The sequence below is a fragment of the Lepus europaeus genome, chromosome 5 (genome assembly GCF_033115175.1).
Source record: "Lepus europaeus isolate LE1 chromosome 5, mLepTim1.pri, whole genome shotgun sequence".
Classification (NCBI taxonomy): Eukaryota; Metazoa; Chordata; class Mammalia; order Lagomorpha; family Leporidae; genus Lepus; species Lepus europaeus.
This window is the reverse complement of record NC_084831.1, coordinates 35,567,782-35,591,241: the sequence shown is the minus strand read 5'-3', so window position 1 is coordinate 35,591,241 and position 23,460 is coordinate 35,567,782. Positions and strand designations below refer to the sequence as shown.

Genomic DNA, 23,460 nt, shown 5'->3' with positions numbered 1-23,460 from the left:
TAGTTCCCCGGGCCGCCAGTCCCAAGGGCAGGTCCCCAGAACGCAGACTCCCTAAAAATTCCTGTACCAAGTGAACCGCTCTTCCTTTTTGCCTCGCAAATAAACAATACCCCAACTTGAGCAGCTCCTATTTGCTATCACAGTTCCTCTCACCCGCGAGGTAGCACTGTGTTCCTAACGCGGCACCCAACTGCATGGGTTTCAACGTTGCGCTTGGCCGCCTACTATGGAGTAGCTCAGAAATGTCTATCCTTTTCCTGATCTGCAGAGTGGTGGTGGTGGTGGTGGAGTGTTAGCATTAGTATTTCCTTAGATTAAAAAAAAATTAATAATTAAAAACGTGTGTGAAAGATCCCAGGACTGCAAATGAGAGTTTGATGTCAGGAGAGCATTAAGACTACAAAAGAAAGAAGCTGAGCTTATGTTTTGATGTCAACCTGGATTCAGGTGTTTGGCTTCCACTGAGGTCGCTGTCGAGACACAAAACCTTTCCAGACCTGCACACACACAGAGCTAACAGGTCACTGGATTTTTGTTCCACTTCTCTCCCCCACTCCAGTTTTTCTATGGCTAACAAGACATAAATAATAAAGTCAGGGCTTATCCCCCGACATGCAAAACAAAAGGACCTCCTAAGAGGACTGTTGTGATGCTCAAATTAAACTTGCATGGAAAACATTACAAGGTAGCCCCCGCATATCAGTAAAAGCATCTGCTAAGACCCTCATAGCAGCCTGTCAATCAGGAAAACACTGAGCACCTACTGCTCACCAGGGATGACATTGTTAGCACTTACAGTCTGTGGAGGAAGGATTATCCCATTTTAGACAAGAAAACAGGTGTGAAGGGACCACTTGGCCACTAAGACACTGCATGCCAGTGCCACAGCATCAAACAGGTCTACTGATTCAGAAGCTGGGCTTTAAACCTCTCCTGCATTCTCCTCTCTTCTGTTATATTTGCTCCCGTGGTTGGGGGTAGAGGGCAGAAGAAATCTTGATACTGTGTAGTAAGAAAGGACTAAAAGTAAAACATCTCCACATACCCCAAGAGGTGAGGAATCAAGAGTAAGGTAAGAATAGGACACAAGAGGAGGCAGGGGGGCCAGCACAGTGGCATAGTGGGTAAAGCTGCTGTCCACAGTGCCAGCATTCCATGTGGGCACCAGTTCAAGTCCCGGCTACTCCACTTCAGATCCAGCTCTTGGCTATGGCCTCGGAAAGCAGTGGAAGATGGCCCAAGTCCTTGGGCCCCTGCACCTGTGTGGGAGACCTGGAAGAAGCTCCTGGCTCCTGGTTTCAGATCAGCGCAGCTCTGGCCGCACTGGGGAGTGAACCAGCGGATAGAAGACCTCTCTCTCTCTCTGCCCCTCCTTCTCTGTGTAGCTCTTTCAAATAAATAAAATCTTAAAAAGAAAAAAAAAAAAAGAGGCAGGAGAAGGGGACAGGATGGCTTCAGGAGATTGTAGATGATGGAGCGGGACTTAAGCTGGCTGGTGGGGGAAAAGGTTGAATGAGGAAGAATGGAGTCAGGGAACTCAGGCAAAAGTTGGGAAAAGGGAAAGTGTGGGATACATGTAGGAGTAATCAGTTCTTCCATTCATTCAAGGGGACTCAGGAGTGGGGAGAACTGTCCTTTCCTTCAAATCTTGGAGAAGGCTGGGGTGCCTGAGGCAGCCCAGGTGAAAGCATGGCCAAGGAGACAGCAGGGAGACTACGCTGAGGGAGGAAAGCAAGGGCAGGGCAGGTGCTGTCCCTGGTCCTGACCAAGCTCTGCCCATCTGCACTGGGTATCCCAGAGAAGTGGGGAGCTTCAGGTTCAGACAACACCAGGTCCTGCTTTCCTCCTCCTCTGGGGGCCGTGATGCCTTCTCTCCCATGTACACTCAGCCCCACTTTCTGTAGTCCTCATCAACTCTGTGACTGGTGTAACTCACGCCAGAAACCCATTCTGGAACTCAAAGCCCCACTCTGTTTCTCCCCTCCCAACTGTACCCAGAGCCACTCACTTCCAGCCCAATTCTTCAAGAATGGATCTAGGAAGACTTCTATTCCCACCAGAAATGAAACTTCCTCCATGCAGCCCTTCTCTCACCATTCTCCCAGCTTACTATGGTGGTCACGGACTAGGTCAGCTTTTGTACAGGACAGAGCTAGGGGCCTAGTACTCAGCATTGTTGATTAAATAAACATATGCACGCATATGCCTTGGGACTAGCCAAATGGATGTTGGGGGGTGGCTGGTAATACCACAGCCTCTCCCCTCCACACCCTACCCCAAGGGCAATGACTTGGCTACAGCAGTACCTCCTGTGCCCTGGGAACTAGAGGGTGAGCACACACCTCACTGCCTCTCAGGCACTCCCTCCCAACGCCTGGGCCCAACATCCTCCCGTCTTGCCCTCAGTCCTTCTGGGCCCAGGCTTCTCTTCAGGTGATGGCGGCGGCAGCAGGAAGGAAGCAGAGGCAGCAGTGAGGGTCCACATTTACTCTTTGGGCATAGGGAGGGGTGAGGTGAAGAGGTGGGTGGGAAGGGGGCACCGCTCAGTAGTCAGCTGTGTAGTCTGTGCCATGCAGCCCCCGGCACAGCAGTGTGAACTCCTTCACCATCTCCTTCACTCGCCTCTTGTTCACTCGCTCGCTGAGGGAGGGAGGGAGAGGAGAGCAGGTGAGCACCGCCCATCACCACTGCCCACCCACACCCAGGCCCACCCCAGCTCCGCTCACCGAAGGATCTGCTGGCTGAAGGTGTCCTTCTGTTCCGGGCTGAGGCGGGCAGAGGGGAAGCCAGGGGGCTGCAGTGCCTCCTTGATCCACATGCTCAGGAGGCTGAAGCAGTGCTTGTTCAGGGCAAACAGGATGTCGGCAAAGCAGTCCATGAGGCTGCGGGAGGCCTGGCCCCCGATGGCCTGAGGGAGAGGGGTTCTCAGCACACCAGGGCCTTGTCCCTTCCACAGCAAGGAGGCCTAACCATGCCCCCGGGGCCTCTGGAATAGTTCCTGAGCCACCCTGCACATCACAAGTGAGCGCTGCTTTTGGAGAGCCAGCTGATCCTCACAGCAGCCCTGACAACTGTCAGCCATTTAATTGAGGAAGAAACAGAGTCCAAGAGCTTAGGGACCTAAAGGTTCACGATTCCCAGAAAGCCAGCTGCCCCAGCAGTGAGAGCCAACCCCTCTCCCCCACCCCACCCTGCCCCGATCAAACATCCACCTGCCCCCGTTCACCTCCAGCACTGCTATGAGCAGCATACGGCCGTCCTCCTGCACCACTTTCCCCACGGATTCTACTTCCCCACACCGAGGCAGCAGCTCTGTCTGCAGAGGACAGAGAGACCCATCAGCCCCAGCACCTTCCCACCTCTCCCTGAGGACTGAACCTGCATACGTCGACCGCTGAGTCCCGGGCAGGGCAGGGCACAGAGGTGGTGAGGAGTCAGGGGTCTGCTTGCAACTCACAAAGAAGCCACAGGAGGCCTTGACAGTAGGTGCCTCGGGAAACTTGAGGGCCAGCACAGCTGTAGGAGAGGAAGAGGCAGATCAGGTGGGGCCTAAGGATCCTCCGAGGGGAGCCCCAGGCCCACCTGTCCTCCCGGCCCCACTTACCACACTGGAACACAGCTTTGACATCCAATCGTTCACACAGGAACAAATCTGGCTTCCGCTTCAGAGCCTGTAGGAGGTGGAGCTGGTAAGCCCAGCCCCAGCCAGCTCCAAGGACCATCCCCACCCCCCCACTCACCTGCCACCCCAGCCCCCAACTCCACACCACAGGTAAAGGCCGCCAAAACCAGCCACCCCGCCGACTCTGGGGGACCCAGACCACCCCCAGAGTCCAGCTGGTCAAATAAAGAGCAGCCCAAGGGATATAGAGACAAGTTTGTGTACCTGAATGCACAGGTGTGTGTGTGAGAGAGGTTGGAGATCGGGGATCATAACGCAGAAAGTCTGGGCCCCAAGTCGCTCCCTGAGCAAACACCTTCCTTCTCCCCCCTCTATCAGGGCCAGACTTCCTGCAGGCTCCAGGTAGCCAGCACTGACTTCACTTTGATCCACAGAGGCAGCTAAGCTCCTGGGTTTGTGGACAGGGCAGCAGGAAGGAGAAGTGGCAGCTGGACATGGAGATCTCAGCCCGACAGCCCTCCTCCTGTGTTCCGCCTGCAGTCCTCAGGCACCCTCCAGCTCCTCTCAGGGAGAGGAAAAGCCGGACAGGATCCCTGGAGCCCCGGCCCCACCTTTCCCCCAGGACATCCTGTGTCCGGGCCCCTCTCAGCCATACCCACCCCAGGAGCCAATGCTACCACAGAGTGGAGGGTGTGGAGCGAACGGGGTGAAGGGGGCAGGTGGCCTGGCCCAAGTGGTACCAGGACATGAGTGGCACATCCTCAGGTCACAGGAGATGCTCCGCACAGCTCCAGCAGCAGTCCTCGAACCCTGCTGCTCCCCAGCAACAGCCCAGCACACGCCCTCCAGCCCCTCGTATACCTTCTACCCTCCATGTTTACTCAGGTGCAAATACCCCACATGCACCCCCACCTGAAAGGCACCTCTCACACACACTTTCCCATGTTGACCACACACACTCGCCATGCACCCTAGCATCCTACATCCCCAAACTGTGTCAATACACTCACACCTTCAACCTACCCACAGTCCTCCAGTACATGGACACCCTTCCAACACACCCATCCAGAAATGCACACTCAAGGCACACCCTTGCAGCTGCCACACACACACACACACATACAGGCCTCATTCTTCATGCTTCCTGCCCCTCCCAACTAGACTCTAGGTTCGAGAGACCAAGGACCGTGCCTGCTTTAGTTCACCCTTACATGCTCAGCAGCACCTGGCCTAGTACCAAGCATAGATTACATATTCAGAATATCTATGGAATGATTAAGCAAAGAAGCACTCCATTTACCCCAACTCACAAGGCCCCTCACCCCACCCTGCAACCCACTGGAACTCCCTAACACACAGAACCCCACCACACTAACTCCACACACCCAAGAGCCCAACACATTTGCCAAACTAGACATGCTGTACTCTAGACATACCAATGCCACCACACGCTCCTCATCCTCCTCCACAGCCCCACACACCCACACGCGTCAGCGAACACACTTAACACACTTACCCCAACACCCTAAGCAACACGCACAGACTCACAGCAGCACCAGCTGATTTCGGCTCCCTTCCCAAACCAAACTCAAAACATACAAGAGGGTGCAACATGCTTAAACACATACCAATCGCAAACACATCCTAGCGTGGGCTCGCTGTGGAGTCTGCGCCCCTCTGCTCCACCCGGCTGCAGCACAACCTCCCCATGGCCCGACCCTGGGCTCTGCCTTGCACACTCATTGTCAGCCCCTCCCCTTGGAGCTGCTCCCAGCCTACTTCTCAGGAGCAGGCCGAGGGCACTGAGGCAGGCAGTTCCCGGCAGGAGCACGGGGACAGTGAACCCCAGGCCCTTCGACTCCAGCCCTACCCTGAGCTTCTTGGGCAAGTCAGCCACTCAGGAGCTGCTGGGCACAGTTAGCGCCCCCGTCCTTCCCCAGTGCCCCAGGCCAGCCCAGCTCCCTCCCTTCGGATCAGCCTCTCCTGGTCTTTGTGGGAGACTCTGCTAGTTGAGGCAAAGGGGCTCTAAAGGAGGATGCTGGGTTGTCAACTTCCACGGAAACAGATGAAGAAACTCTATTCAACTGAACAGAAAAAAAAAACTTGTCAACAGAAAGCTAAAAATAGGCTTAAATTGAATTTCAACATAAGAGAAAGAGAAAGAGAGAGAACAGAACGTGAATGAATAAAACTAAAACACACCTGTGCCAGGAGTTGCATAAATGAATCAACAATATCAGGATGATCCCTGGGCCCTAAAATATAATAAAGATGGAACTTAAGAAAAAATTATACAAACAGCAACTCAACCTCATATAGTTATGTGGGACTGAGAGCCTGCAGGGAGACAGCGCGGGGCACATGAGCAGCAGGAAGCAAGATAAAGAAACAGAACATACAAAAACCATGAACTGGGAGAAGCCCAACAGAAAGAGACGGCAAAGTGAAGGACGGGCCTGCCCAGCTCCCCCAGGGTCCTGCCGCCTACTCCCCACCTATCCTCAGGCTGGTCCCCCCGTGAGCCTGTGGTGCTCGAGCAATTCTGGACTCCATGTCGCTGAAGAAACACACTTGCGGAGGCCTTGGACAGGCTGAGGTAGCCCTGCACGGCTCCCTAGCACGCAGCTCCCCAGCGCAGCCACTGAAGAGGAGGGCAGGGCTGATGGGCACAGTCCCTGGTACCTCCTTTTGAGGCTTGGCTAAAGGCCCTAGGATGACCAGGGCATCAGGGTTAGAGTAAAAATGTTCCTCTCACTTTAACGGGTTTACGGTTCTTGATCTAGTCAAGGAAAATAATCCATTGGGTCCATTTAAACCAGAGGACCTCTGCCTGGATACAGCAGCGCCCAGTGTGCTGTGGGCGTGGCTGGGGAAGTCACTGGCAGGCCCAGGGGAGAAGACAGCATCGTAAGGCCAAAAACAAGAGCCCCATCTAAGCAAAGCCCCTCCACAGACATGGACTCAGCAGAGAGCCAAGCTCAGGGCTGAGGACCAGCTCCCATCATCTGAGCATGCCAGGAGAGAGGGAAACCAGCCAATGTGTCACCCCATGGTACAGTGGGAAGGGTGCCTAGGACTGGGCTAGCACCACAGATGCAGGAGCCATCCTATCCTGTCCACCACCAAGCCCAACAAATGTGACGTTGGACGCTTCTGCCTCCAGTTCCGACGACTCCTGTGGCAAGAACAAGGTTTGCACCTGGAGCTGTCGCCCGGCTTCCCCACCCACGAGAGGATGCAAGGCAAAAATACCTGCCTGAGATACCACTAAGTAGCTGTGTGGTCCTGGGCAAGCCACATATGCTCCATTGTGTAGTAGTTGGCAATCTCTTCCCTGGTTCCTTCTCCGAGCTACGTGGAGTCACCAATAATTCATATCGGAACCCAGAGTTACCTAAGTGCTGGGAAGTGAGGCTCGATGTGCCAACCTCCACCCCCGACCCTGGGTCCTGCAGCAGATCAGCAGGTTCAGTGTTCAGCAGTGCCCCTGGCAGAGGTAGGCCAGATGGTCAGGGAGGAGGGCTCCTAGGACACGGAGTCTCCCTCTCCTTTATCTAATGGTGTCTGGGGCCTGCCCTGCTCTGCAGAGGGGAGATTCAACGCTGCCTTTGAGGCGCTTAGGCTAGGCACAGACACAGGCATGAAGGCCGACTGCTGTGTGTGTTCAGCGCTGCACTAGCAGTGCGGATGTGACGCGGTCTTCCTCACATCCAAGGCGTGAAGGGGTGAGCTCTCCCCTAGAGAAGCAAGGCACCAAGCGAACAGGACATGGGGCATTGGCAGGACAGGAATCAGAGTATGCCAGAGTATGTGGTGGGTGGGAATGAGACAATAACCTGAGGGCAATGGGGAGCAATGACAGTGTCTTAAGCCAGGGAGGAAAAAAAGGCTGAGGCTTGTGCGTTATACACAACTTTACGGCTGCCGTGTGCAGAATGGGTGGGAGAGAAGGGTTAGATATCAGTTAGAAGGATACTGAGGCAATCTGGGCAGTGGCCGTGGAGGGAAGGGAGAGGTGGGCTGAGGGACAGTCAGGGGCATCACTGAGACTTGTCCCAGAGTGGCATGAGGAGTGGGGAGATGCACTTGAGGGCAAACACACCAAGCTGCCAGCTCAGGCTTCTCCCCAGATAGGATCCACCTGTGGTCCTGAGAAGCAGAGGCCAGGATCACAGGTCCAGGTATGAGGAGGATACGAGCACACAGCACTCCAGGCTGCCTGAGGTCTCTGGGGGCCTCAGACCTGGGATAACAAAGCCAGGTAAGTCTTAGGAGGTGGTGGAGCAGCACTGTTTTGCTTCCAAGTCAGAAGCCCAAGTTAGACAGCAGGGGAGCCTAGAGTCCCTTCTCCCAGCTCTCTCAGGCAGACGGCCACAGTGACTAGGGAATGGGACCTCAACCAAAGTTAACTGACTTCTGGGATCACAACAAAAGGTTGGCCCAGAGAGGACTAAGCCGTGATGCAGGGAAAGGAAGCAACATTCTGACTGCTTCATATGTTGGAAGCCCCAAGCCAGGGACCCAGAAGGTACCACTTGAATACCTATAACAATCACATAAAGTATGTGACAGCTCCACTTCATAGATACGGAAATAAAGATCCGGCAAAGGCTAAGTGACTTGCCCAAGGTCACACAACTAGTTGGTGGTGATGAGCTTAGACTCTAGCTCTAGCTGACTTCAAAGCCCATGCTCTTCTCACTTTTCATTATTCCCTAGAGGAAAGGAGCCAGTCTAGTGCCCAAGTCCCTCAGAGCATCACCCCTACGTCTCCCACATGTCCAGCCTGGCCCTGAGCCCAGCAGGCTATTAGAAGACATCATTCACCCTCTTGTCCACTTCGACCCAGAGTGTCAACTCCTTATAAGGTGACAGCTGTGCTGTGCGTGATCCCACAAGTTTCCCATCAAGTCCCATGTGCGACTCAGGGAACAGAGAACAGAGTGGGCAGCTTTGGCTCCCCAAATGGGGAAGCAGAGGCAGTGGCAGTGGCGGCAGCAGCAGAGACCCTCGTCAGGACCTACCTTGCTGGAAGAGAGTGAGTGTGACGGAGGTGACGAGCAGGAAGAGGGCCTCGATTGGGGGAAAGTGGGCAGGCTCATGAGCAAAGATGTGGACCAGCTACAAGAGAGCAGGGAACGCTGGTCAGCTGAGGCTCAGGCTCACCAGGACAGGTCCACATCCCTGGAATGCAGATGTCAATCCCAGCCCCCGCAGCCATTTGACCCCCGCCCCCTCCAGGATTAGATCTCTGACTTGGATGAAATCCAGAACACTGGCTGCCCCACCCAGGAAGCCCACCTGTCGAGTGAGGTCAAGAGCGGAGGCCTGGGGGATGGTGCTATACATCCGACCCAGCATCTCACACAGCTGTGGCACCATGGGAGCAAAGTCATCCAGCAGCGTCTTAACAGACTTCTCAAAGATAGCACACACCGCCTTGGGAAGAAAGGTCACCATCAGCCAAAGGTCAGGAGGTCACAATCCACTGGGACATGACGGAGGTCCTGCACGGAGGAGGCCTAAGACAGAAGCCCTTTCTAGAAGCTTTGCCTAGCCCTGCAATTGATGGAAGGTAAGTCACACCCTCAGCCTGTAGGACAGGGGCAAAAAGGCCTTTCACACAGGGCTGTGACCATCACTTACATCTTGCTACTTACATATCCACTACTTCCTCTCATAGGGCAGTGACAGCAATAAAAGTCTGAACTGAAAAGACCAAAGACAGGTCTCTGATGCTGAAACAGTGGCCTGGCTATCACTCGGCCCCAATGTTACAGTCCCTTCGCGGAGCACTTGTGACACTGGGGAGTCCTCAAAGTCTTCCCAAAAGACTCCTTGTGTCTGCAGGGCAAAATTCAGCTTCTGTTTCCTCCAGGCCATCGCAAGCTGAAGTGAGGTGGCGATACCTTACTCTTGCTCCGCATCTCTGAGCAGTCACCATGGGAGCTGAAAGCGAGGCTGAGGGCTTACCTCCACCACCTGGGCATCGTTCAACCACTTGCTCAGAACCTTCTGGATAAGCTGGAAGACCTGCTGCAGCACCACCACCACCTGAAGACACAGAGAAAAGTGAGGTGCCCCCGCCCGCCCTGACACCCACTTGAGCACTTGGTAATGGGGAGCAGACAAGGAGCTCAAACCCATAACCCTGACTGCACAGTGAGCACTCAGTGCATGGACCGCCGGGGGAATGAAATGAATGAATGCAGGAGGATGTCCGGAGTTCCAGGGTTCATCTCAGAGGAAGCCTCAAACGGCGAAACGGGGTTCTTGTGAGTGCTCCCTAAGATTACGATGCCTTCCTCTTTCAGCTGTTCAAACGATCACACCCTATCCACTTCTGCCTCATTAAAACCCAGGCCATGGGCTGGCTCTTCACGGAGTGGAGACGCTGCCTCACTCACACAGGTTGGGGCAGGGGTACACAGATGTGGGCAGCTTATGAGGAGCAGGGAGCAGATGGAGCTCCTGAAGACGAGGGAAGGCAGGCTGACGACAACTGCAGAAGGGGCTCTGTAGGATGATGGTGGCCCAGGCTTGGTCTGGAGCCAAAGTGTACCTGAAATCGGGGTGGGGAGTTGACCACAGAGGCCAGGGTGCCTGCAGCTTCCTTTTCTCTAGGAAAAACCCTGGAGAGGGTTCTGGAACAATGACCAAAGCAGTCCCTCATATTTCTACAGAACTTTAAAGTTCGCAGACTATTGTTACTTGAGACCAATCTGTTATCCAATACAGTTCTATGAGATGAGCAAGCCAGTACCCCAAAGTTCATAGTCTTGAAAGGGAAGCTGAGGCTTGCCCCAGATCAAACAGCTTGTAAGTGGTCACCCCAATCCCCTGTGCCTAAGCTTGTGTCACTCTGTGACAATCATTTACAGGTGTTTCCTGTAGACTGAAACCCACCCGAAGGCAACAAATATACAGGGAGCTCCTACGCATTCTCAATGCCTGCAGGGGACAGTGGATGCTTACGTAGAAGCTCCTAAGAGTTGAAGATAGGACAGAGGCCCAAAATAACATCACTTGAGGGTTGAAGGATAATGTCGGTGTCTCTTATGGATCAGAAGGACCTCAGTGACATCACCCAAGTTGGGCCAGGGACAAGGACATCACCCACAGGGTTGAGAAAGATAATGGCACTTCTACCTACAGAGTGGGCAGCAGTAAGGTCATCCACAGATCAGAAGACCAAGTGCATCAGCCACTGAGGCCTGGGGAGCAATGACAACACCACCCACAGAGGTGGGGAGTGACAAGGACATCCCCACAGGTGTGTGGGTGGGTGGGTGGGGGCAACAGCCACGACAATGTCACCCACGGGGTTGGGTCCCTGTGGCACTGGCAGCTTCCGGAGCTCAGAGCCTTCGTGATCATCCTCGTGATGACTGACATCCAGCGTGGTGAAGAGGTTGGAGAGGAGACCCAAGATGTGGACAATGGCCAGCTTGTTGGAAGGATTCGGCTATGGGGAGAAGCAAAAACCAAGCTTCAGATCTCCCAGCCACATCCTGGTCCCCGAACTGCTCAGCTCTGACCTGAGTAGTAGCTCGAATCCCAGCCCTCCGCAGCCACAGTCCACACAAAGGGAGGCCTCGGCAGCTCAGCACTGTCCCTGGGCCCCGAGCTCACTCACCATCTCCTCCGCCAGCTTCTCCAGCTGCTGGATATAGGGTGAGATAAGTGAGTGCAGGTTCTTAAGGATCTCCTCCACCTGCAGGGCCGACAGCAGGAAGCCCAGGGCCTGCATCAGCCACATGCATTGGCTCGTCTGTGGGGCAGAAAAGGGATGGTCAGTCCTGACCACGTCCGGCTGGGGGGTGGGGGTGGGGGATAAGACGAGGACTAGGGGAAAGCAGGTGACAGGATTTGTGAGCCGCACCTTGTGGATCTGTTTCATCAGCACATCCTGGGTGGGGGGAAAAGAAGGAAGGTGGTTCAGCACAGAGCAGAGGACACCAGACACCCGGCACCACCTAGGGCCCTGCATACCTGGGAGACGGCCACAATGTTGGCAGCATAGGGAGGCAGGTCATACTTGCACTCTCGGCAGATCTTCTTGAGGGTAGACACAGAAGAGACGGAGAGCTCAGGGTTGCCTAGGGCATGCAGTACAAGGGGCAGGACGCTGTTGATCATGACAGGGTGGTCGGCCAGCCACTCAGACAGAGCTCCTGGAGAAAGCAAGAGGGAAACTGTCAGGCAGGCCAGGGTGGCTTTGGACCACACTCCCGAGCAGGCAGAGCTCCTGGCAGGCTCAAGTCGCAGTCCCGGCACTAAGCACTGCTCTGTCAAAGGACTGCGTGGCCAGTATGCAAGTGCAAGCTCAAACACAAGCCTCGCAGCTGAGCAGCAGAAAGGGGTTACTCTGCAGAGGCCAAGGGCGGCTGTCCCACTGACCGTGAACTAGCCTCACAAAACTGGCTCAGCACACCATAGGAAGGACCCCTGGACTTGCCAGAACAGTCGGCTGGCTGCAACACCGACTAGGGGAGGTGGGAGGCGTGGGGGTTGGGGAGGAATGCGGGCGTGTGTCTCTTCCATCTTGGATAGGACCCAGCAGGCTGGGCTGGGGATGGCTGCTGTGGCTCTGGGAATGTGGCCGTGGGTGTGTGCCAGGTCTCACCAATGGTGAACATGACGGTATCTGCCAGCTGCACATTGCTGATGCTGATCCGTGGGATGAGGCCAATGAGCCCGGGCACCACATCAGAATAGTTGACATCAATGGTCTCCGCGATGGATTGGAAGCCATAGAGCAGAGCCTCTGTGTGCTGCAGAAAGAGGGTACCACAGGCTTAGCTGAGAGGCAGGGTGCGACAGGTCAGGCAGGACTGAGGGAATCAGGCTTGGGAGGTACCTGCCAGGAGTAGGGCTCCTCTGAGCTGGTGAGCAAACGGCCTAGCTTGTCATAGAGGTTGCTGAGCAGCTCCGCCCCCAGCATCTCATAGACGTACATGAGCGTGTCTGAAATGTCCACCCTGGGAAGCAGAGCAAGGCTTTTTATACTACCTGGGTCCTGCCCCTGAGCCCAGGACCCTCACAGCCCAGCAAACACGCCCAGAGAAAAGAGCCCCAGATTCAGTAAACCTGGCCTCATTGCCTGCGGCAGTTCGGGATTCCATTTGGAACTAGGGTTGGCCCGCTGCCATCACCTGTAAATTCGGAACTGCTCCTTCTCGTCTGAGGACCAGAATCCATACTCCTCGTCAGAAGGGAACTGGGCCTTGTGCAGAAGCACATCCACCAGCTGGAAGTAGACGGGCCGGTACACCTGCTGGTACACAGCTTGCTTCTCTGCCTCAAAGGACAGGATGTCATCCTGAGAGGGCCAGGGAAGAGAGTCAGCCACCTCACCAGCAGCCACAGAAGCCCCCGCTCCACCTTCCTCCATCTCGGGCCAGCCCCACCAGCAGTCATCCGGACACACCTGCAGCGTGTACCAGAAGGTGAGGGTCAGGGAGCTGGTGGTCTCATTGACAGGATAGTGGCCAGGGATGCCCGTGCAGAACATGATCATGTTGACAAGTGCCAGGAAGCTCTGCCAGTGCTCTACTTGGTCCAATAAAGCCCTGGGGGGGAGACAAAAAACAGTCATCCTCCTCCCCCAGGGGGATTCCATGACCCCACCTCTCAGAGAGCCCTCCTTTCCCACCCCGAGCTGTCCTACTCCCTACCGGGAGTGGTTCTCGCCAAGGGCCACAGCGATGCGACAGATGCCATGGGACGTCTCCATGTCACCATTCTGCACTGCCTGTCGCAGTTGTTCCTGAAGTCCCAGCACCAGCGGGATGAGCTTCAGGAGTGTGTTCACGTACCTAGAGGCATGACGTGGGGAGACCCATCAGAGCTGTCTGCCCACCCCACCCAGCTCTGAGAGAAAGGCACAACCTCCCTGTATTCCATCAAAGCCCCTTTCTGATATCAAATCCTAAGCTAAAAAGAGATCAGAGCTCTGAGATACAGTAGCTCTGATGCAAATAATGTTGGGAAGAACCTTCTAGAACTCTGGAAGGAAATATAAAGGGGCTGGCTGAACTGTGTCCTCCAACTAGAACGAGTTGATGGTGGAATGGGTTGATTTGGGGGGGTTTGCGATGAGGTGATGCAGTCTGCATGTGGGAGTGACATGAATTTTGGGAAGCTAGAGGACTATCATGGGGTGAATTGTGTCCCTCCTGAAAAAGATACACTGAAATCCTAACCCTTTTCTTACCTCAAAATGCAATCTGATTTGGAAAAAGGGTCATACTGGAGTGGAGTAGCCCCTAATCCAATACAGCCAGTCCTTCTAAGAAGACATCCATATGAAGACAGGGGCACACAGGGAGGATGCCATGTGAGGACAAATGCAGAGATTGGAGTTAGGCATCACCAAACCAAGGAATGCCAAAGATTGCCAGCAAATCACCAGAAGCTAGGAAGAGGCAAGGAAGGATTCAGAGGGAACATGGCCCTGCTCATACCTTGATTCCAGACTTCTCGCTTGCACAATTATGAGACAATACATTTCTGTTGTTTAGAGTCACCCAGTGTGTGGTACTGTTACAGCAGCCCAGGAAATGAATACAGTCAGTGATGGAGAGAAAAAGGGTGGGAGAGAGGGGGTCATCCCAAGCTCAGGTTAATGACTTTAGAAGGGAGGCCAGCAGCTCTCTGCTATGGCCCAGGAGGGCAGTGGAGGATGGCCCAAGTGCTTGGGCCCTGCACCCGCATGGGAGACCAGGAGAAGCACCTGGCTCCTGGCTTCGGATCAGCGAGATGTGCCGGCCGCGGCAGCCATTGGAGGGTGAACCAACGGCAAAAAGAAAGACCTTTCTCTCTGTCTCTCTGTCTCTCACTATCCACTCTGCCTGTCAAAAAAAAAAAAAAAAAAAAAGGGGGGGGGGGAGGCCAGAGTCATGGTATAGCAGGTAAAGCTGATGCCTGCAATGCCAGCATCCCATATGGGTGCCAGTTCACGTCCCAGCTGCTCCACTTCCTATCTAGCACCCTGCTTATAGCCTGGGAAAAGCAGGAGAAGATGACCCAAGTACTTGGGCCCCTGCTACCCAGGTGGGAGACCCAGAAGAAGTTCCTGGCTCTTGGCTTCAGCTTGGCCCAGCCCTGGCCTTTGGAGTCATCTGGAAAGAGAACCAGCAGATGGAAGATCTCTGTCTCTCCCTCTCTCTGTGTAACTGACTTTCAAATAAATAAAGAAATCTTGAAAAAAAACTTTAGAAGGTGGCAACAGCTCATGTATGAATCCCCACCATCCACTGCACCCTTTACCACCAGCGTGCAGCTCCCATGCAGTCTGGGCGGCAGCAGGAAAATAGAGCAGTAGTTGATGAATTCTGAGACAGCCAAGAGGCAAAATGGAGAGGACTTGGTGACCGGCTGGATATAAGGATGGGAACGGGTCAAGGACAACTCTCCACCTAGACAGGTGGCGGGGCTACTTACTGAGCTCTGGAGGAGTGGGTCGAGGGGAGTCGTACACCGTTCATGGGAGGCAGAAAGTTCAATGTCAGGTTTGCTGACTCAGAGGCACTTAGTGGGATATCTAGGTGGGACTATATAGAAAGAACTAGAAATAAAACTCTGAAGCCCAGTGGAGAAGTTAGAGCATGAGACACGGATTTGAGTGTCATTAGCTAACGGTTGATAACTGAAGCTATGGGAGTATTTGCAAATTGCCCAGGGAGAGAGTGCTGAAGGAGAGAACAGCAAAGGGCTCGGGTGAGAGCCCTAAAAGGAGGAGAAGCAGCCCAGTGTACAAAAGAGATGGAGAGAAAACTCCACCCTGCTGCCTCCCTCCCCAGCAGCCTGTTCTGGAGATCAGACTAAGCAGTGGAAGGGGAGATCGGATGCTTGGGACCCCTCTGCTGTTAATCAGTGTTAATGAGCCTGCGGGGGGGGGGGGGGGGGAGGCACCGAGGAGCAAGGAATTCCAGCCAGACTTGTCCCAGGCAGATGACCAGGCAGTAGCCTTGTAACCTTAGTGGGAGGATGAGAAGAACAAAGGGAGGCAAGCGGCCAAGAGATGTGAGCCTCCTCCGCGTGCCCATTCTGGGAGGGACAGTCATCCATACTAGGAGATCCCTAGCCCAGAGACGGCCCCAGAAGGTGCCGCCTGGAGACAGCTGGGATGGCTTCAGTCCCATGACCCTGACACAGGCTGCACGGCCAGACAATGGGCACCTTCAGGCCAGACCCTGGCACAGAGCACAGGCAGGGGCAGGACCAAGGCTATGGCCTGCAAGCTCCCCAGCAGTTGAAGTGGAAACAGGAGGTGGTGCCCTACCCCCACAGCATCCCGCTGTACTCCAAGACTCCCTCCACCTGCCAAAGTTCATGCAGGCAGTAGGTACTCAGTGGAGATTCTTCATTTGTCTCACCTGAGCCTTGTAACAGGTTAAATCAAGGACAGCATAGCCCAGAAGGGCTCAGAGTATTACTCAAGGTCAAACAGCAACTTACAGGCTCCAGGTTGAGATGACCCCTTCAGCTGTTAACAGGTCTACTTCTCTTTCAGGGGCCAACCAGAGTTCTCCCCAAAGGATCTATGCAAATCAGCCTATATCTCTGATCCTATCAGTCTGACTAATTCGCCTTCTCTCCACCCCCAGGTCCCAGTAAAAAGCTTTTCCAGGATTAAAAACATTTAACTTTTTTTTTTTTTTTCCCAAAGGAGACAGCCAGGAAGCAGCAGCAGTTGTGCAAAAGCAGAAAAAGGGTGACCTGGGTACAAGTTCAGCCAAGGGGAGGGCTGATGTCAGGACACCTGGGGAAGGAGGTGCCTGGATGATGCAGGAATGAAAAACACCGAAGGTGATTTCTAAGCCAAAGCTATGAAACTAGACTGGACAGAGCAAGGCCCAAGCTCACCCACTTGTCAGGGTTTGGAGGGGGGGCACTCTTTCATAGATTTTCTACCACCTGGGCAGCTATGCAGCCAGGGAACAAATCTGAGGACCCAGAGGTTTTTAGGTTTGGGGGAGGGAGACAGGGAGGCGACTTTAGGACCATGGCTGAGACTGAGTTCAAGAGGCCTGGCTCCAATTGGTCAGCTCCAGCGGCAGGGCTGTTGGGACTCCTTGGCTGCCGCTCACACTGAGCTTAGCCCAGACCTGCAATTAGAGCTCCGGGAGCAGAGCTGAGAAAATGGGGAGAGTTGCTAAGCAACCAAGGGGCTGCAGCCAATGGGCGCCTAGGAGGCTGTGGGTTCCCTCCTGGCTCCTTGCTCACTCATTCGTTCAGAGAAGGAGCATCAATTACCTGGCAAAGCCCTTGAGACTGGCTGGGCAGGTAAACTTGGTTGTATCCAAGGACATCCCGCATCATCCATGCGCTCGCCCTAAGTTTCCCTGAGCCACCACACGTCTGAGCCCACTCAACGCTGGAGCTTCAGGCTGCCAGGAGGCCTTCACCTGGGACTTGGCATCCACCTTAAGCTAGAAAACCTGGGAAGCCAGGGGGGTAGGAATTTTGCCCGCCAACACAATCACAATACCAAATACCAGCAGCTGCCATTTATGAAGTATACAGCGGGCAGGATAAACCCAAGTCTTACACCAAATACTCTTGTTTTTGTTAACACCAACCCCAGGCCGGCGCCATGGCTCAACAGGCTAATCCTCCACCTAGTGGCGCTGGCACCCCAGGTTCTAGTCCCGACCAGGGTGCCAGATTCTGTCCCGGTTGCCCCTCTTCCAGGCCAGCTCTCTGCTGTGGCCAGGGAGTGCAGTGGAGGATGGCCCAAGTGCTTGGGCCCTGCACCCCATGGGAGACCAGGAGAAGCACCTGGCTCCTGCCATCGGCTCAACGTGGTGCGCCGGCCGCAGCGCAACGGCCATTGGAGGGTGAACCAACGGCAAAGGAAGACCTTTCTCTCTGTCTCTCTCACTGTCCACTCTGCCTGTCAAAAATAATTTAAAAAAAAAACCCCAATGTTCTAACCTGAAGTTTTACAAGGCTATGCACATTGTCTCCGTGTGTGTATCACACACATATACATTTGTATGTGGGTATATACGCATGTACAAGGAAACCAATCCCCTGTCAGCTTTAGCCACATATCAGTTAGGTCCACTGTCCATTGCAAGATTCATCTACTCCTGATAACCCATTCTAAAAGTTTCTCTCTCTCTTTTTTTTTTTTTTTTTAAAGTTACCATTAAACCGATCACTTACAATATGAAGGTAGAACACACACAGAGTCCCACACAACCTTCAGCTTATAACATGTCACACGTGAGTGGACTATCTGGGACTCAGACTCAGAGCTGACCGTGCCGAGGCGTGGGCCATTCATTAACCACTCCTCCTTGCGGTCTCTTTCAGTGATTTTTGCCTGCAACTCTGCCGAAGTTGCCCTAGGTCCTACCTCTGAAACATCAGTGTCAGGCCTCCAGTCTTGCCCTTTCCAGTTCAACTCATACCAAAAAATTGCGGCAGGCCATTTTCTCTGCTTAAAACCCTTTAAGATCTTTCATATCACCCTCAGGATGAAGACCAAAGTTTTAAGCTTGGCCAACAAAGTACAGTATGATTTGGGTCTGGACCTCCTGCAACTCTGGCCCTTAATGCCTGCAGCCCGGTCACACCCAGTGACTTACAAATCATCACACACACTGGGCTCTTTAGTTTGCCTGGACTTTTCGTCATTTCCATCTGGCTAACTCTCAACACAGCCTTCCAAGCACAGTTTGGCTGTCGCTTCCTCTGGGAAGCCTTTCACAACCCTCAGACTGGGTTAAGTGCCCACTCTGGGCACTTAGAGCCCCTTGCTTTCCGGATCAGAGAATTCAACATGCTGCCTGCACTTGCCCATCATATGTTCCCTAGACTGTGAGTTCCTGACACGCCCAAGTTAGAGTATTCATCTCTGTGCTCCCAGCACCTCAGCCCTGGGCTTGATATGTCAGGTGCTCAGCTAATGTTTGCCCAACACACACTGCACCACACTCACCTCCTCATAGGGCTTTGAATGGACCAGAGTCTGCCCACCCCAGGTCTTTGCTTCTGCTGGGTTTCCGAAGCCTGAAACATTCCCTCTCCTTCCTCCTCCAACACCTCCCCATTCAGGTACCTTCTACTTTTCATTCTTTCAAAAAATACTGAATGCTACCATGTGCCAGGAACAATGTAACAGAATAAAATGAGAGTCCCTGTCTTCACAGAGTCGAGAGGCTGATGAGAAGATAATCATTAATTTATAATGAAATCATGTTATGGGCTAAGGGAAAACACTGGGAGCTTGGAAATAACGTAACAGAGAGGGCCAAACCTAGCCTTAAAAAGCACTGAGGACTTCCCTACAGAAGTCAAGTTCAGCCTGAGGCAGGGGAATGTGTCAAGTACCTGGGATGTATCAGAGGCCGGAAGGAGCACAGGACGTTCAAGGAACTGAAAAGACCTTGTAAGGGTGTAGGCAGCAAGGAGAGTGGTAGGAGAGGAGGCTGGCAAAGCCAAACTGTGCCGCACCTTCCCGCGTCGCATTAAGGATTCTGAATTCTATCCTAAAAGCAATGAGAAGCCACTGAAGTGTCCTGACCAAAAAGGAGAAAGTTTAATCCTCATTTGCAAAAGATCTCTTTGGCTACTGAGGCAATGAAGGGTACAAGAGTAAAAACCAGAAGGCTGGGGAGAAAGATCTGCAGTAATTTGGGGAGAGAGATGATGACAGCTTGGACTAGGGTGGTACCAGTGGAAATGGAATAGATGTGCAATATGGTCAGAAGCAGAACAGCCAGGACTTGGTGACTGGCTGGGAGAACGAGAAGAGCTAAACACTGCAACTGAATAATTCACTGGGTTACTTGCTTAACGTTCGCCTCACTCTCTGGACCACGAGGTCAGGGGCCATGTCTTGGCTGGTTCCTTGCTGTACCTCCAGCATAAGAACCAGGCATGCAGTACGCACTCAATTAATCTCTACTGAACAGACGGGTGGGTGTGCAGCTAGCTGGCCAGGCAGGCTGCTTCTCTCTGGGCAGGCGGGGGCCAGCTCACCTCTGGGCATCAGGCTGTGAGATGGCATTGACAATGGCCTCCACGCTGCTGTCGAAGAGCTCGGAGTCCTGCAGAGCAGCGAAGGCGGCCTGAATGAGCGCCTCGCAGTCCTGCAGCGGCACCTCCAGCTGCACCCAACTGGAGAAGCACTTGAGCACCTTCTGACGCACACAGCTGGGCGAGCTGGGCTGCTGGAGCAGCTGCTCCAGCAGTGGGAAGACGGCCCCACACTCCACAGCCAGGCTGGCCCGCACCAGGCCTTTGCGGTACTGGGGCAGGCGGCTGGTCTGGAACTCCTCAGGCAGCACTGTCAGCAGCTCCAGCAGGGCCAGGCAGCGGCCCTGGCCATCCACCGGTGAGTCCTCGGCCTGAAAGAGCCGTACCATATCCGCCACAGCACATGGCCAAGCGTCAGGCATCATACTGAGAGCCAGCGAGGCCAGTGCCACGCACAGCCGAGTCAGCACAATCTTGGAGCCACTGGCAAAGCGGGTGATCTGGGTGAAGAGCTGTGCCTTGAGGCTTTCATACTGGTCAGTGGGGATGTCACTCCAGTAGCGAGAGATCTTGATGTGCAGGGCGCTGGCGCCAAAGTACTGGATCTCGGGCACCTTGTCGGGCTGCAGTAATTGCCAGCTGAAGTGCCAGGCCTGTGGGGAGACCTGGGCCTGCATCAGCCACTTCTGAGCCAGGTTCTTGTTCTCAATGTTGGGGTCATAGTAGAGCTGGTGCAGCGCCTGCAAGACAGCACAGGACTGAGCAGCTGCTGGCCGCTCGGGATCCCACCAGGGCCCAGAGCAGAGTGACTCGGTCCTGCAAGACTGCACCCCCTCTCTGATGGGAGTGGGGGGTGGGGGGCGGGGGGCTCAGCAGGAAGGCTCTTGCAAAGCTGCCTGAGGTGCCACTGGCATCTTGAGCGCCTCAACCTTGCCCGTGCTCTACCCTATCCTCTTAAGAGTAAAACCACTACGGGTTCCAGGACAGGGAAGCAGAGAGAGAGGAGCCGGAGCCCTCTAGTGGGAGGCACCTGAGGGCAAGGCCCAGGGGGAAGGAATGGCTCCCTAAGGATGAAGGCAGCTGAGAACAGGAAACAGCCTGAGGGGCCCTGACCCTTTCAGACACAGCTGCTCCAGTCATCCCCTCCCCCCGGGATATCACTAGGTCACTCCAGATGCAGGCACCAGGGCCAGCGTGAAATCTGAGGAGGACTAAGACTTCTGCCAGGCAGCCCTCGGGCAGAGACAGTCTAGAGGGGGAGGGGGAGAGAGCACCCTCAGGCAGCACACGCAAAGGTCCAATAAGGCCCAGTAAAGGTCTCTGATCCAGAACCGCTTGAGCCACAGCTGCAGTCCTGGCAAATGCCTAGTCCGGAGCTCTCAACTAGCAGAACCTCCGGGGTCCCAACTCCAGTGGGAGTTCACGCAGTGGGAAAACAGTGGCGTCTCTCCCTAGTAGCACACAGAACAGTGCCTACACGGCCCAGCCCCAAGGAGTGGGTGAGTGAGGCCAGGATCCTGTCCCGCAAGCTGGCTGAACCCCATTTGTACCCCGACAGCCAGCTCTGGCTGCTGTCCCTTGTTCAGTCCCTCAGGGATACAGAGGCGGAAGGGAAGCCATCCTCACTGCTTGTTATGGCAAACAGGGCTCAAGAGTAACAAGTGACCCTTTGCCACCACCCCCTGCTTTCCGGCAAGGTAGCCCATGTCCCTGCTCACCCCAGGGGCCATGCATTCTTGCATTCCAGGCTTCTGGGAGCCCAAGGCTGAAGACAATCAGAGAAGCAGCTCAGAAAACAGGGACTGGGCAGGGGGCCAGCCAGGGAGGGCTAGGGCAGGGCGTGATGTGAACAGGTGAGTAATGGAGAGCCCTGTAAGGTTCCCAGCAGGGCCAGGCCCCTTGACACAGCACAAAACAAAGAGGGGTGCGCCCCACTGCTGCCTGCCAAGGCCCGGCACCTGTGCAGTAAAGGAAAGACCCTTCACCCAAGAAGAGTGAGAACGTAACCCAGGCTGTTTGGGCTCCAGATTATCTTCTGAGCCCCTGACTCGACACAGGTGCAGGATAACTCAGCATCAGTTTGGTTTCCAGGGACCGAGCTGCAGGTCTCCTTGGTTTCTTACTGCACCGCTCATGCATTTCCCACAGAGCTGGAGAACAGCCAGTCTGGCTGAAGTCTGAGCCACCAGCACCCTGGGGGGGCGGGGCGAGTGGTACATCCCCAAACCCCTATCTGTCCACAGAGGACCCAGGTCTAAGGAAAGCCAAAAATAGCCCACGAGGGCACTGCAACACTGCTGTCCTGCTGGCCAGAGACACGCAAGCGCCAGGTGCTCCAGGGGCACCATCCCAGCAGGCACCCGGCCCAGGCCTGAGCTCCGGCCTCAGTGTCAGTCCCCAGAACTTCTGCTCTGTCACTCGAGTACCCACCCCAAAGCCCTCGTACCTTCTCCACGTTCTCCACAGTGAAGTCCAAGGCTGGTGCTGCTCCAGCCCCTGCAGCTCCCGGCTGCTCCTCCCGCCGCTCCATCTTGGCTCCCTCCCCAGCAGGGAGGTGGACCCTGATGTGTCTCCTGCCCCAGCCCCTTGGCTGCTGGCCCCCTGCTAGACCCCGGCTTGTGTGTCCAGGGAGCAGCGGGGTGACGGGGGACCCAGGGCGGGCATGGCTGCCGAGGCCTCCCCACCTCCTTCGGGGTGGGGGGCTTGCCAGGGACCCAAAAGGGGGACTCTTGGGAGGAGACCCAGGGACGGTGACCCTGAGGAGGGAGCCGTAAGTGAGGGGCACTCAGGCCGGGGTCCTAGTGGTAGGTCAAGGCTCTGTCCCTAGAATCTGTGAGGAGGGAGGCCTGTGGGGAAAACCGAGCGCCGAGCCCGTGCGGGGTCACAGGGTCGACGGCCTGTACCCACAACACCCTCGTCTGTGCGAGCCCTTTCGCGCCGTGAGGAGGTCACCGGGCTGGGGGGCACGGGGGAAAGAGAGCCCTTCGCGGGTTACAGAGCCGTCCAACGAAGCGCGAGGGTGTAGCTTCGCGAGTCAGGGGCGAAGAGTCCGTGGAGTTGGGAGGCTGTGGCAGGTCCTCTCCATTCGGCCTGGCCCGCGCTTTGCTCACCGCCCCGCTCCGGCCCCGCTACCACGGCTACTGCCGCTGCCTCCGCCCCAGTGACTGACAGATGAGCCGGCCCGGCTGGGACGGGGCGGGGACCTCAGCAAGGCGTGGGCTGCCCCGAGCGCCTGTCGCCGGCACCGCCAACTCAGGCCCCCACCCCTGTCTGTTCTGGCCCGGCACGGCCCGGCACTGCCCGGCACGGCCCAGCGGAACTGCGCGGAAACTCATTCCGGGTCCTTGGCCCTGTCCTCGCGCCAGCCCGCGCGCCCCCGAGCAGGCGACGGCGTGGCACGGTGCGCCGCCCGAGGCCCCCACGGAGCCGAGGCCCCGCCGCTACGCACCCTGGGAAATGTAGTTCGTGCTGAGCCCAGCCGGAAGGCGGCACCTCGCGGAGGAGGCCGGGGGCACATGGGTTGGGGCCTGAGAAGGCGTAAGCACCCCCCAGAGAAAAGCGGGGCTACACGCCGGAGGGATACAAAAGGATGGCTCGGGAACACCCAATACCACATACCATGGACAGTACTCGAGGAATTTCCTGAGGTTTTTGGAAGCAACTTCCCCCGATGTGTGCTTTGAATAAGACTAGCTCCCATTTAAACCCAGGAGCAGTGCTTTGCATGCCTTGGGTTCAGTTTGGTTGGGGAAGTTGAGCTTATCTTGCCCCTGGACACACAGCTGTGGTGGCAGAGCCTGGCCTGGCAGTTCCTGCCTCTCACTCCCCCAGTTGTCCTCCAGTGA

General features: G+C 55.3%; 1 protein-coding gene across 1 annotated transcript; it reads right to left on the bottom strand.

Moving 5' to 3' along the window:
* Positions 1-2,472: 2,472 nt before the first annotated feature.
* Positions 2,473-22,818, bottom strand: IPO13 (importin 13). Its single transcript, XM_062191128.1, has 20 exons — positions 22,062-22,818; positions 19,619-20,355; positions 13,300-13,440; positions 13,053-13,194; positions 12,778-12,944; positions 12,483-12,603; positions 12,249-12,396; positions 11,615-11,796; positions 11,505-11,531; positions 11,259-11,393; positions 10,944-11,087; positions 9,596-9,676; positions 8,924-9,061; positions 8,647-8,743; positions 5,825-5,877; positions 3,605-3,671; positions 3,458-3,516; positions 3,227-3,316; positions 2,727-2,908; positions 2,473-2,640 (listed from the first exon to the last, which is right to left on the bottom strand). Exons 1-20 carry the CDS (start codon positions 22,143-22,145, stop codon positions 2,544-2,546), a joined length of 2,892 nt encoding a protein of 963 aa, XP_062047112.1. The 5' UTR covers positions 22,146-22,818; the 3' UTR covers positions 2,473-2,543.
* Positions 22,819-23,460: the final 642 nt, after the last annotated feature.